This window comes from Astatotilapia calliptera, chromosome 14 (genome assembly GCF_964374335.1).
Source record: "Astatotilapia calliptera chromosome 14, fAstCal68.1, whole genome shotgun sequence".
NCBI classification, from domain to species: domain Eukaryota; kingdom Metazoa; phylum Chordata; class Actinopteri; order Cichliformes; family Cichlidae; genus Astatotilapia; species Astatotilapia calliptera.
The window spans coordinates 32889517-32901909 of NC_137435.1; the positions used below are offsets into that span (position 1 = coordinate 32889517).

At 43.7% G+C, this 12393-nt stretch overlaps 2 protein-coding genes across 2 annotated transcripts; both read left to right on the plus strand.

The window, feature by feature from the left end:
- The first annotated feature begins 2232 nt into the window (after positions 1-2232).
- her8.2 (hairy-related 8.2) lies at positions 2233-3997 on the plus strand. The gene is made up of 4 exons (XM_026192527.2): positions 2233-2501; positions 2618-2713; positions 2793-2871; positions 3293-3997. The coding sequence occupies exons 1-4, from the start codon at positions 2439-2441 to the stop codon at positions 3625-3627; spliced, it is 573 nt and encodes a 190-aa protein (XP_026048312.1). The 5' UTR covers positions 2233-2438; the 3' UTR covers positions 3628-3997.
- A 3963-nt stretch (positions 3998-7960) lies between these two features.
- On the plus strand, positions 7961-10905 carry her13 (hairy-related 13). Its single transcript, XM_026192340.2, has 4 exons — positions 7961-8370; positions 8641-8727; positions 8838-8919; positions 9507-10905. Exons 1-4 carry the CDS (start codon positions 8281-8283, stop codon positions 9974-9976), a joined length of 729 nt encoding a protein of 242 aa, XP_026048125.1. The 5' UTR covers positions 7961-8280; the 3' UTR covers positions 9977-10905.
- Positions 10906-12393: the final 1488 nt, after the last annotated feature.

Here is a 12393-nt window from a genome sequence, read left to right on the forward strand (position 1 = left end):
ACTTCAAGTTGTTTTCTAAGTGATGATGCAGTGTATTGCCAACAGCCAGAGTATTTTAAAGCCTCTTGTATAGGAAAAATGTTTTGTTAATGCACAATACACAAAACCATTAACTCCTTAGATATTAAGTTAAGAATGTGCAGGCAGTGGCTTGGGAAACAGACAGCTGTGATTCACTTTAATAACCAAAGCCTCAGGTGAGAGCTAACAGAAGCAGGAAGAGGCTTTAATTTTATAGCTGTCTGTTTAGCTGCATGAAGTGGAGTTTAGCAGCTGTTAGCTCCAAACTCTGTTTTTCATCTAAAGGTGTAGTAAGGGTTCACCTAGAGCTGAAAGTTACATGTTGGGGGATAAGACAGAAGGAGAAGGCTGGTTTCTAAACAAGAGAAGCCTCAGGTGGAGGATAGTGGTGGGATATGGCTGACTATCAAAAAGTAATTGCAGCAAATATGGCCCCCTCATAAAGCATTATCTGCTTTTGCTGGCAAACTTCTAACGAAAAATGAAACCTTGTTTCATCATTTCATCAAATGTTCATCATAATCATCAGATTTGATCTTAACCCATAAACAGTTAACTGAGTAAAGTCAATTGCAACGTAAAATTCAAAGCAACTACATCACCCAGATGGTTTGAGATACCCACTCCCCAAAGCGAACACTGATGGGATTGGCAGTCCTGCATGTCAAGCCCTTGCATACAGGTAACATACCTGGTGTATTTGTGCAGTCTGTTATACTGTAACAATTCAGATCCTCTGTGTTATTGATTCCATTAGAATTCAGAATTCAGTAGTACTGACATTACACTCGCTGACCATGCTGGTGCAGGGTCAGATTTCAGAACTGCTTTAAATCTGCAGAGTTTCCATTCCACTACAACCCAGAGGTGCACTAGTGGATTGAGATCTCAGAGATTCAGAGATTCACTTTCACATAATTTTTTAAACAACTGGTTATTGGAGTTAATGTTGCCTTGGTACTACTCAAAGCTATCTGGCCATTTTCCTCTGACCTCTGGCATCAAAAAATAATTTTCTCAGAGAGAACTGCAACTCACTGAAAGTTTTCTTTTTTCAGAAAACTTTTTCCCCTTTTCTCTGCAAACTGTAGAGATGGATGTACGAGGAAATCCTAGTAGATCAGCAGTTTCTAAGATACTCTGACTTGTCTCTCTCTGTAGCTCATGAGCTGTTTCGGGGCCTATTTTGTCTTTGTTTTTGCCACTGTCTGCCACTGAACACTGGAAAAAGATGGATCAGTAAAATCAAAACTCTATTACAAACACTTTTGTTATAGTAGTGCGACAACAGCCCCACAGTGGCTTCAAAAACCCACTCCCTTTAAAAATACAGACGCCTACTTAACGCTTCTCTGAGGGATTGATGTATTTGGATTGGTTGCTATGTGTTACACCTGGCCTCGTCACCGGCTATCTACTGGTCACTTGCCAAAGGCCGAGCCTCCTCCTCGTCCTCCTCTGGTCGGGCCCTGTGTGAAGGTTATTACTCACTTCATGCTGATTAAGTTTGGGTGAATAGCGCTCTTTGTCCGACCTCGATTCCCACGACCCGGCATTCGCCTGGCAGTCGCGTGGCTCTGAAACAAGGGCTCCCACTTTAGGGGACCCAAAAGGTAGGAGGACGGGGAGGGAGCGAGAGAGGGTTGAAGGGGGAGGGGGTATCTGGTCAATCTGACATCTGCTCGTAAACAGTTAACAGCAGATGTCTCACATTTTAAAAACACCGAATGTGATCAAAGCAGGCTAAATACACAGCGTGTCCCCCCCCCCCCCCCTCTTCTGCGCTTCCACGAAGGTACAACCTCTCCCAGTGCAACCAGCTTCTGTTAAAGTAATTCAGGGGTTTTAAAGGATATGATTATGAACTATAACAGGTGACAGAAATATATTCTCAGGTGATTTGTCAGCCTTTTTGTGTCGTCCCGTGAGCTCTGAGGAAATAGGTTTGGTCTTTTTTTGCAGGTGTAATGTTGCCCTTGAATAGAATAGACGTGGGGGTCCCGGGAGTAAAGCACGGTAATTGCACACTCTTGTTCATGCCTGGGAGAAGAGGAAACTGCAGTTTTTTGGTGTTGTTGTCGGGTGAAGAGGGGGGAAGGGGGGTGTAGCGCAATGGTTTCAGGCTGGACATCTGTCGCTTGTGAGCTTTTTTTTTTTTTTTCTAGGCCGGGTCTCTCAGTTATTCAATGGAGCCAGTGACCTGTCAGTCTTGACTGATGGGACCCCGTGTGTGGGAAAATCCCGCAGCCAAAGAGTTGGCGCATTCACATGCTAATTGCGCCCTATAAATAAGAGGGTCGCGCCGCGCCGAGGACCCTAGAGACGAACTGAGATTCAGAGGAGAAGGGACAAAAAAGCGCGCACACAAACACACACATATACACATACACACACCATCACACACCACAGGTTAAAACATGACTGCTTCATCCATGGCGCACAACCTGGGGAAACATCCTAGCGCAAAGGAGGAAAGAAAGGTACTGGACATACTGAAGCCGGGTTTCTTTTTGACCAATTTTTTTAAATGAATCCAGCATAGTGCCTCTCCATCTTGTTTTTGCTGCTCTTACCTGATTTGGTTACTTTTTTACAGCTCAGAAAGCCGCTCATTGAGAGAAAGCGGCGGGAGAGGATAAACAACTGTTTGGATCAGCTCAAAGAAACCGTGATCGGAGCGTTCAGGCTGGACGTGAGTATTGTCCTTACGTGTCTCCTCTGAGCAAACAGCGAGGGCTCAATAATAACTGAGGTTTCTCCTCTCTCGACAGCAATCCAAACTGGAGAAAGCGGATATTTTGGAGATGACGGTGAAACATCTGCAGAACATCCAGAACAACAAAGTTAACGGTAAGGAGCCGGGCACTTGATTGATTACGATATTACGAGCTTTGTTACTGCTGTTATTCATCGTAATAAAATAGATTTATATCTCCGTTTTTTTTAATTTGGTTAGGCGTAATAAACCGATAACGCGTGAGAATGAAAATCCACTGACCCATTTGGCATTAGGCAGCAGGGGGCAGCATCAGCACATATCATGGCATATGTTGGAGGTCTGACAATGTTTTCACTGGGTGGTGGTTAGAGCAACGTGGTATGTGGAGCTGCTGGATGGGCGAAAGTGGAAAAATTAGAAAATGATGGCTGTCTGAGGTGCTGAGCCATGGATGGAAATGTCATTGCAGCCAACCGGTTATACTGGTTGTGCTGTTTCCTGTTACCACCGGGGTTCGCTGTGACACATGTATCTTTTTCTCTCTTCATTCAGACCCCACGTTAGGCCTTGAGGCCCAGCAGAGATACAGCACGGGCTACATCCAGTGCATGCACGAGGTTCACAACATGCTCCTGACTTGTGATTGGATGGACAAAACTCTGGGCTCCCGTCTTCTCAACCACCTCCTCAAGTCTCTGCCTAGGTCCACCGATGAGCACCCCCTCACCCTGCCCACACCCAGACTCGATGCTGCTCTTCCAGCCACCCAAGTCGTCCCAGGGTCCCCCCTCAGAGTAGAGCAGTTCCAGAGAGAGGCTGGACCTCAGGAAAGGCCAGCACTCCACAGTTCCCACCTGGGGACACTTGAGATGTGGAGGCCCTGGTGAACTGCTGGATTGATGATCTTGGTTGTCCATTCCGTTAGACCATCCTTTGTTATGTATCTTATAGATATGCTGCTCAGAAGACAAACATGTGGGGCGGTTTTTGTTCCAGTGATTATTATTGTAGGTGTGCTATAATGATTCTATACAGACCTTTTCTCAGTACTTCCCTTCAGAAGTTGACCTCTTGTAGCCTGCATTATAGAAGGCTCTTATTAATCTTTCGTGTATTTATTGTATTAACAGCTTTATTTATTGTTATTATAAGACATGACTTTGCTTCTTAGACCACCTGCTTGGCCTTTGCATAGATTCCTCCTTTGCTGTACTATTAACCTAAACATTATTAATAATAAAACTTATTTTGCACTCACTCAGATTGTATGATCTTTGCAGGTGCTCTTTTCTGTTGGATCTTGACAGGAGTACTTTAAGGTCTAAGAGGCCTACAAGTGTTTATTGTAATATGATGTTACAGTAATATGGATTAAGATTTTTAGGGATTATACAGCATTCGACTGTGACAGGTTCCAGCCCTCTTGTGGCCCTGGATGCGATAAACTAGGAAAATGGATTCATGGATGGACTATTGTCATGTAATGGACATGAAACAAGTCAAATAAGTGCTAAACTCAACTGCCTAATCGAAACGTGTCAAAGTCAGAAAGAAAACACTTAAGTACTACATAGACTCATATCCTTATGCTCAGTTGTAGTTTAGCTGATTAAGCAGAACAGAGAAGCAGCTAATATTTGGACTTTTCATAAAGGGGTGAGAACAGATGTCAAAATTTCATTTCCACTACCCCAGTAAGCTAATATGTCTAACATGAACACCCTGGGACCAACAAATCTACAAACCGGATATCATAAAATCTGGCATGCTGCATAAAATGTAAATAAAAATAGAATGCAGTGATCTGCCCCCTAATCTTATTCACAATAGAGCTTAGAAAATATATCAAATGCTTAAACAGAGAAATTTTATCGACAAATATTAACTTGTTTTGAACTTTATGACAGTCATCTTTAAAAAAAGGGTAAAGTAAAAAAGAAAAGTAAGTGGCACTAACACTAAAGAGCTGGAAAAACATGTGAAATCATTAGGTTAGCGGGCCAGTAACATGACTGGGTAGAAAAAGAGCATCTTTGAGAGGCAGAGTTCCACCAATCTGTAAAAACTGCCTCTGCATATCGGGGAACATTTTCAGAGTTCTTGAATATAAAATTGCAATCATTTCAAATATGTAATGATCTACATCTACATCATGTCATGAAGAGAATGTGTAGAAATGTGCGCATTAGACAAGGCCCAAAATCAATACTGGATCTTCAGGCCCTCATAAAGCATAGCATTAAATCATGGAAATAAGTGCAAGGGCCTTAGAAAACTTCCAGGAATTACTATCTATGAGTAAAATTCACAGTGCCATCCACAAATTCAGGTTAAAGCTCTATGGTGCAAAAGAGAAGCCATTCCTGATCATGATCAGAAAACTCTGCCATCTTCTCTGAGCCAAGGTTTATCTAAAATCCACCGAGGTAAAGTAGAAAACTGTTCTGTGATCAAACAAATAAAAATCTCAAATTCTTGTGTCATCTGGACTAAAGAGGAGACGGACCATCCAGCTTGTTGTCAGTTTTCAGTTCAAAATCTCTGATGGTATGGAAGTGCATTAGGTGGATGACAAACTTGCACATCTCAAGTTATATACAGATTTTAGAGCAACACATGCTCTCATCCAGATACCCTCTTTTTCCTGATAGGCTGTTCATTTTTCAGCAAGAGAACGCTAAACCGCAACTGCACTTATTACAACAGCAAGTCAAGGGGATGAGCAGACATTTGAAGCATGATAAAAGGGAAAAAATGATGACAAATAAGACCCTGGACTGCAGTTAGAATCGGACAAGAATGAGATATTTCTCTCCCAAAAGTCCCACAGCTGCCTTTCCTCAGTTCCCAGATGCTTACAGACTGTTGTTAAAAGCAGAGGGATGCTACACAGTAGTAAACATGATTCCGTCCCAACATTTCTACATAATGTTGCATCAAATTGAAAACAAGCTTTTCTTTTTTTTTTCTCTTAAAATTGTACATTTTCTCAGTTTAAATATTGGATATGATTTTTAGATTCTTTTGTGAATCAAATGTGAGTTTATGAGATTCGCAAATCATTGCATGCTGTTTTTATTTACATTTTATACAGCATGCCAATAGACAACATGAGCTAACATGAGCTAAAACAACTTTGTGAGTAACATATATTAGAGCTGAGCTTCTTTTGCTCAACCCTAATATATATATTTGCACTGACTATAACTACAGTCAGTGCACCCAAATCATAACACAACCGTTTCCTGTCTCACCTCTAATTGTGCAAAGCAGATTCCAGTATGCAACTCAAATTCTGCTGAGGTATCCCCCCCACCCCCTCATATAAGACATTTCTAATAGGTCATGGCAATAAAAAAAGTGTGAAAAGAGAGTCATTTTTAATGTTTCTTTATTAGAACTGCTTCCAATGAAACCTCTTTGCAGAAGGTCTGTGGATTATTCTGAGATGGAGGAAGCTGCTCGACATATTTGTTCCATTTGACTTTATCCGGATACACCTGAACTCTGTATGTTTGTGGAAAACAACTCAGTCATAACGATTGTTTCTTTATGATTTGATGATTTGGGAGGATATGACATATAGATAAGTACCCACCAACACTTATCACTTGTGTGCAGGTTTGTCTGGCAACCCCAATTGAAATTATAAATGATGCCAGCATTGTATAGTGCGTATGTGAGATGAGAGGACAAGCTTATTTATGCTTCACGCTATGTCGCCAAGCTTGATTAGCTTCGCTCCGAGTTCGCTACATTACAATAAGGGAAGCAGATAAATACAGTGAGGATCTAAACGAGTTGTGTGTGTGGGGGGGGGGGGGGGGGGGGGGTTGCCATCTGGAAGCAAAACAAACGTGTCAGAGATGGCTCATACATTCACGTTTTAATAAAGATGCAATTCATTATAAGCTTCTGAGAAGTGCAAACGTGCGAGTGTCCCATTCCCCAGCTATTATAGTCCCTGTGATTGGCCGCCACATGGAGCCAGGCGGCTGGCCTGAAGAGAGAGGGAGAGAGGGAGACAGAAAGGGGGACGCCTGGTCCCTCGGCGGAGCTCGCCAACAAAAGCGAGCCGAGACAGCTGCTCTCTCCACAGTCCACACCATTAAAGCTCTCTGGAACAAGAGATCTGGGGGTGGCGAGGTGCCAAAAAAAACCCTTCACTTCAAAGGTCTGAAGGGCTTCATTCATTCGGGGCACGGGGCTTCAGTCTTAGCGGAAATGCTGCTGCGCAATTATGGAAACAGCGCGTAAAACACGAACTTAGCACGCAGCCCTGCATTTACCTGGAAGCTTTCACAGATGCACGCTGACCCAGCCACTCTGCTCTGCTGTGAGGGTGATCTGAATAAAAATGACGTAAACAAAACATGTAATAACCAGGCCAGAGGATTCTCTCAATGCGCCATATGCACGCTCACCAGCAAAGCACCCCAACGAATTCCAGGCGAATTAAATCATCAAACTTGGTATTATGAGAACAGCTTTTGACTTATTCACAGTTGTGCAAATGTGTATATTGCAGTGTGTTTGAACACACATAAAAAAGAGAGAGAAAAAAAAGTCGTCCACGTTGCACAGCAGCCAATGTGAGAATGCAGTTGCGCACAAATCAGAAGTCACAACAACAACGGGGAGAACAAACGAGGCGCAGGCCAACACCTGTCGCTTTCTTTGGAGAAGGGCCCTTAATTCCCCGAACTGATTTAGTTTTGGCCGAGGGGCCGCCAGCAGCAGCAGCTGCCAACTGAAGGCATCGCGTTACATCCGCCAAACAGACGGGTAAATCTGCTGAGGCTCGGACACAGAAGCCAGCAAAGAGGAAAAGAGGTCGGGCAGAAAAGAGACGGGGGCAGGGTTTAAATGCCTCGATGTGGTGTAGGTGCAGCGTCGTGCTGCAATCATTTTGGTTGGGCTGGTTTGAATAAGTAACTGACTGGTTTATATTTGACAGCCTGAAGAATTTCATTTTTGTCTTGAGTTAAACATATATTTGAGGCTTCTTCTAACATATGAACAGTCAAACAAAAACGAAAATAAAAACAAACAGCACTATTCTAACACTGTACTCTGTGTCTCTGTGCTGATTCGTTTTGTGCAGATGAATTATAAGTGCGAGCAGTTCACTGAAACTAACTGAAAGGGGGACAAAAAACGAACGTTCGTTCCCCTAACCCAAAAAATTGTCTGATTAAAGCCAGTCCAGCTCCTCGGGGCGCAGACCTGGGCTGACCGCAGACAAAGGGGGAGAGCGCTCATTGGCTCCGACCGTGTGCGCTCTGTTGTTCCCCAGCGAGAGCAGCACAGCCCCTATTCACATGTTAATAAGCCCCTATAAATACTAACAACAGCCACTCAGCGCCAGCAGCACGTCTGACTAGGATTACACAATAAACAGAGGGCGCCTCGCCTCGCCTACGAGTTTGTCGATTTTTTTTCTGCCTCTAACCGGTTCCGTTTGCCAGCTGCCCCTCGAGGACCACTCAGGAGGTACGAGCAGCGGTGGGAGAAGCCACAGTAACGGCGATCCAACCAACATGGCCCCCTCGGCTCGGCCAAACGGCCTCGGACTTGATGTGAAAGATGAAGATGAGTCCTACTGCGGGATACAGAAAGCGGATAGAAAGGTGGGGGACTGGTGGAGGCACTGTCCAGAGACACTTGGCAGTGACGCACTTGTCACGCCGCTTTAACGCTGCGTGTGCACAGTTATGAGGCAGGGATGGTTAGTTTGAGAGGAACCCCTCAATGATTCAAAGTTAGTTACATGCTTTAGTGAGAGAAGAATGACGCTGGGTTGCCTTTGCGCACCAACCGCGGACAGGTGGACGCTTATGACTTTGAATGGTGCTTCTTTCCTCATGTCACTGAAGTGTTTTCTTTCTGTGCTCCCGCAGACTAGGAAACCTCTGGTGGAGAAGAAGAGGCGAGCTCGCATCAACGAGAGTTTGCAGGAGCTGCGGACTTTGCTGGCAGACACAGACGTGAGTACGGAGCGCACACAGCTCCTGCACTGGAGTTTCACTTTTGCTCTGCGCCACAATGAAGGCGTAAACTGTGGCCTTGGTGGTGCTCATCTGGTTTCTTTCCTCAGTTTCATTCCAAGATGGAGAACGCAGAGGTGCTGGAGCTGACCGTGAAAAAGGTGGAGGACATACTGAAGAACCGGAAACAAGGTGTGCCCAAATTTATCCAGCCCGTGTAACTATAAAAGAGTAAAGATCTGTTTTGTTGAGCGCCAGAGTGCCAAATAATAAAACGCTTGAGTATTGCATTATCGATAGAATTACTCTCATTATTATTGCAAGACAGGGGTACATTTTCACCCTGCTCTAATAAAAGAGCATGTGAAGAGTCAGGAAATGCTTGATTTAAAAATATAAACAGTGATGAGCAAACAAGAGCTCAGTGGGGTCTTTTAAATTACAATTTCCGTGTGTTTTATACCATTAACTCTCATCTAAATATCTTATACAGTATTTTACAAGAAAAAAACACTTTTTCCGCAGAATGGTCACCATCGGAGGTTTGTATCAACATGCTTATATATAGAGCTAGAGCAATTTGCAATTATCTTATAAGAGGAAGTGATATTTTATCACATAAAAGGCTGAAAAGTAACATTTTTAGCTGTTAAGTAATTGTAGTGTAGTGAAGGAGAAACATTTAGCTGTCACGTGTCTGCAGTCAATAAAGTAGGAGTTCTTCAGTCTTGTATTATCAATGCTTTGGATGCTGAGCAGTCGTGTCTCTCCTCTCACAGAGGCAGAGACACTAAACCGAGAAGCCAACGAGCGGTTTGCAGCTGGTTACATCCAGTGCATGCACGAGGTCCACATGTTTGTGTCCAGCTGTCCTGGGATAGATGCGACGGTGGCGGCTGAGCTCCTCAACCATCTCCTGGAGTGCATGCCCCTGAATGAGGACCACCTGCAGGACATGCTGACGGATCTAATCACGGACACTTCTGAGGGCAGCAGCAGCAGCACTTGGCATGGAGGCAGCGAGGCACTCTGCGCTTCTCTCACTTCTCCTGGTGAACGGAGTTTCTCCTGCGGGTCATCTTCTGCCCTCTCCCCAGCCCCTTCCTCCATGTCCAGTGAAGACTTGTGCTCTGACCTGGATGAGACTGACAGTGATCACAACCAGAGCTCTACAGAGGGCATGGAGAACAGGGAGCCTCCCAGTATGCCCACCATGACCTACCCCTGGTCTATGTGGAGACCTTGGTAGAGTAGTGGTGGGAGTTTGGATGGAATACAGTTGGGATGTGTTGAAAGGGGGATTATGGGCTTTCATTTTTATGGTGTGACACAGCACGTCCCACTGAAAGAGAAAATTCCACCCTACAATACAAGAGGATTTTGTGGCTGTACCAGTTTTGGCCTCCTATAAGACCGGTTAAGAAGGCTGACTACATGCATGGATTTTTTTTCTTAGGCCTCCTGAACTCATGGCACTGATGTCCAATAATTAAAGTCTGTTCTCTTGAGACCAATTTAGGCACCAACAAAAGCCTCAGCTGATCACTCTGCAGTGATTCTGAATACCGGCGTGCAGATGGATTTTCTTCACAGTCACTACTGAATACAAGTTTACAGAGATTTCCCCCAATTCTGGGAAATGTTTGGAATCAGAAAATGTAAGAGAACATTTCATCAGAAGTCCTTCCTGGAGTACTTTGGACATTTATATATATTTCAAATTAAAAGTGGATTCTCCTTTATGCCATCAGAGGGATCTGCTACACTCTGCTACGCTTTCAGCTGGAGGCTCAGAAAAATAGCCCTCCTGTTCTTTTCAGTAGTAACACCCTGGCTTTGAGTCCTCTTGTGACTTGTCTTTACACCTGGAGAAACAAAAAGCAATCCCTCTCAACACCCAACAAAGCACAGAAAAGGCAACAGTGCAGGACTCTCCCTCTTGTTTGGTCTATACTTCAGTGTAAATAGGATTTGTACAAGGAGAAAAGCTCTTTCTAGAAACTGAGAAGTCGGGCGATGCCCCAATTAATATAAATATTTCTATTGCATTTCAGAGGTTCCTTTAGTTTATCGGACCAGTAGTTCCTTTAAGAATGACCATTTTATGTTGTAAAGCTGTTTAGAAATGTCTTGCGAATAAAATGTCTGAATTTTTCTAAATAAAATAACTGAAAACTTCTTTGTCTGACGTGACTCCAGCTTTGGAATAGAAGAGAGAAACTGGGTCAACGTGTTTGTGTCTGAAAATACTGATAAAGCAAACCGTTTCTGAAAACAACAGCAACCCAAACACTTGAATAAGTAGCCCAGTGCATTCAAAAGGAAAAGTATGTCCTTCACTTAAACTTTCATTGATTCATACAGTGCGTGCATGCGCGCGCGTAAAGCAGTCGCACCTCTCCGAAAGTGTCTTCGCTCTCACCTCTGTCACAATGACCGTGTTAACAAATGCGTGTTAGATCCTGTCTGGACCAGTCACCCAGACGCACCGTCGGAGGTCCTCACAAAGGGGCAACTCCCCTCATCCCTCCTATAATCGCATGCAGTAAGAGTCGGGTGTTGTGCCAGAAAGTGATTTCCGGTATTTGCCAAAAAAAAAAAAAAAAAGATTTCCCCCATTTAAACAGCTATAAATGACTTGCTGGCGCATAATCTGTCAAACATATCTGTCATCACACCAACAACAAGTCATTCTGAGCCACAATCAGCTGAAATCCATTTTTGGCAAAGTGATGTTTATATATCCTTTATTTATACTGCTAAAAAGTCTCGTTGACATTAAAATGCCTTTTTTTAACGAGTGATCTGGCCGAAAGGGCAGCGGAAATTATAAACAAATATAACACAAGACTTCTATAAAGATATTTTCGACTGGAATGATTATAGTGTAGGTATACTTACGCAGACCCATAAAGATACTTGCACCTGTTTCTACTCGTAAAAGTAAATAACATGTCATATTTCACAACCATTAGGTTACAGCTAATAACCTAGGTGGGGGAACCGCACGTTGGGCACGTTGTTCACTGTCTGATGATCCTGGATTACTGGAGGAGGAGGCAGGCCAATTATCAACCCCCGGTGGAGTATGGGGGCTTGGAGGCTCTGGGTGTGAGCGTCGGAGGAAACATATGCGAAGAGGAGCTGATCAAAGCTTTGAGCCACTGTTTGACAGCGGAGCGTCAAAGTATGTGGAGGTTTGGGGGGGGGGGGGGGTACTAAAATGGTCCAAGTGCATGCTGAGATTCTTCACCAGGGCACAGCACACACACATATACACTTGCAGGGATATCTGTGTGAGGACATCTTTTGACATAGTGCACTCCTTTCCCCAGTCGTTGCAAATGCCATAGTCTAACCCTAAAGCCTCCTAACTCTGAAAGAGGAGGTGTGGAACAGGAAAATGATCTAACAATGTTATGATCTAAAGGTTGAAATGAAACAAATGAATCACACTAGAATCAAACTCAGACAACTACACTTGTGCTAGTTTCACTCCCCTTTGTCTGGTATTTCTGTTCCTCTCAGTATTATTTTGTGTGAACTAACAGATTCAACGAAAACATGATGAGGGAGGTCAAATAATTTTTAAAATAAGGAAAATTTGGAGCAGGCCGTTTCATCAGCTAGCTAGCACAAAAATGGCTTTAAGATAGTCAATATACA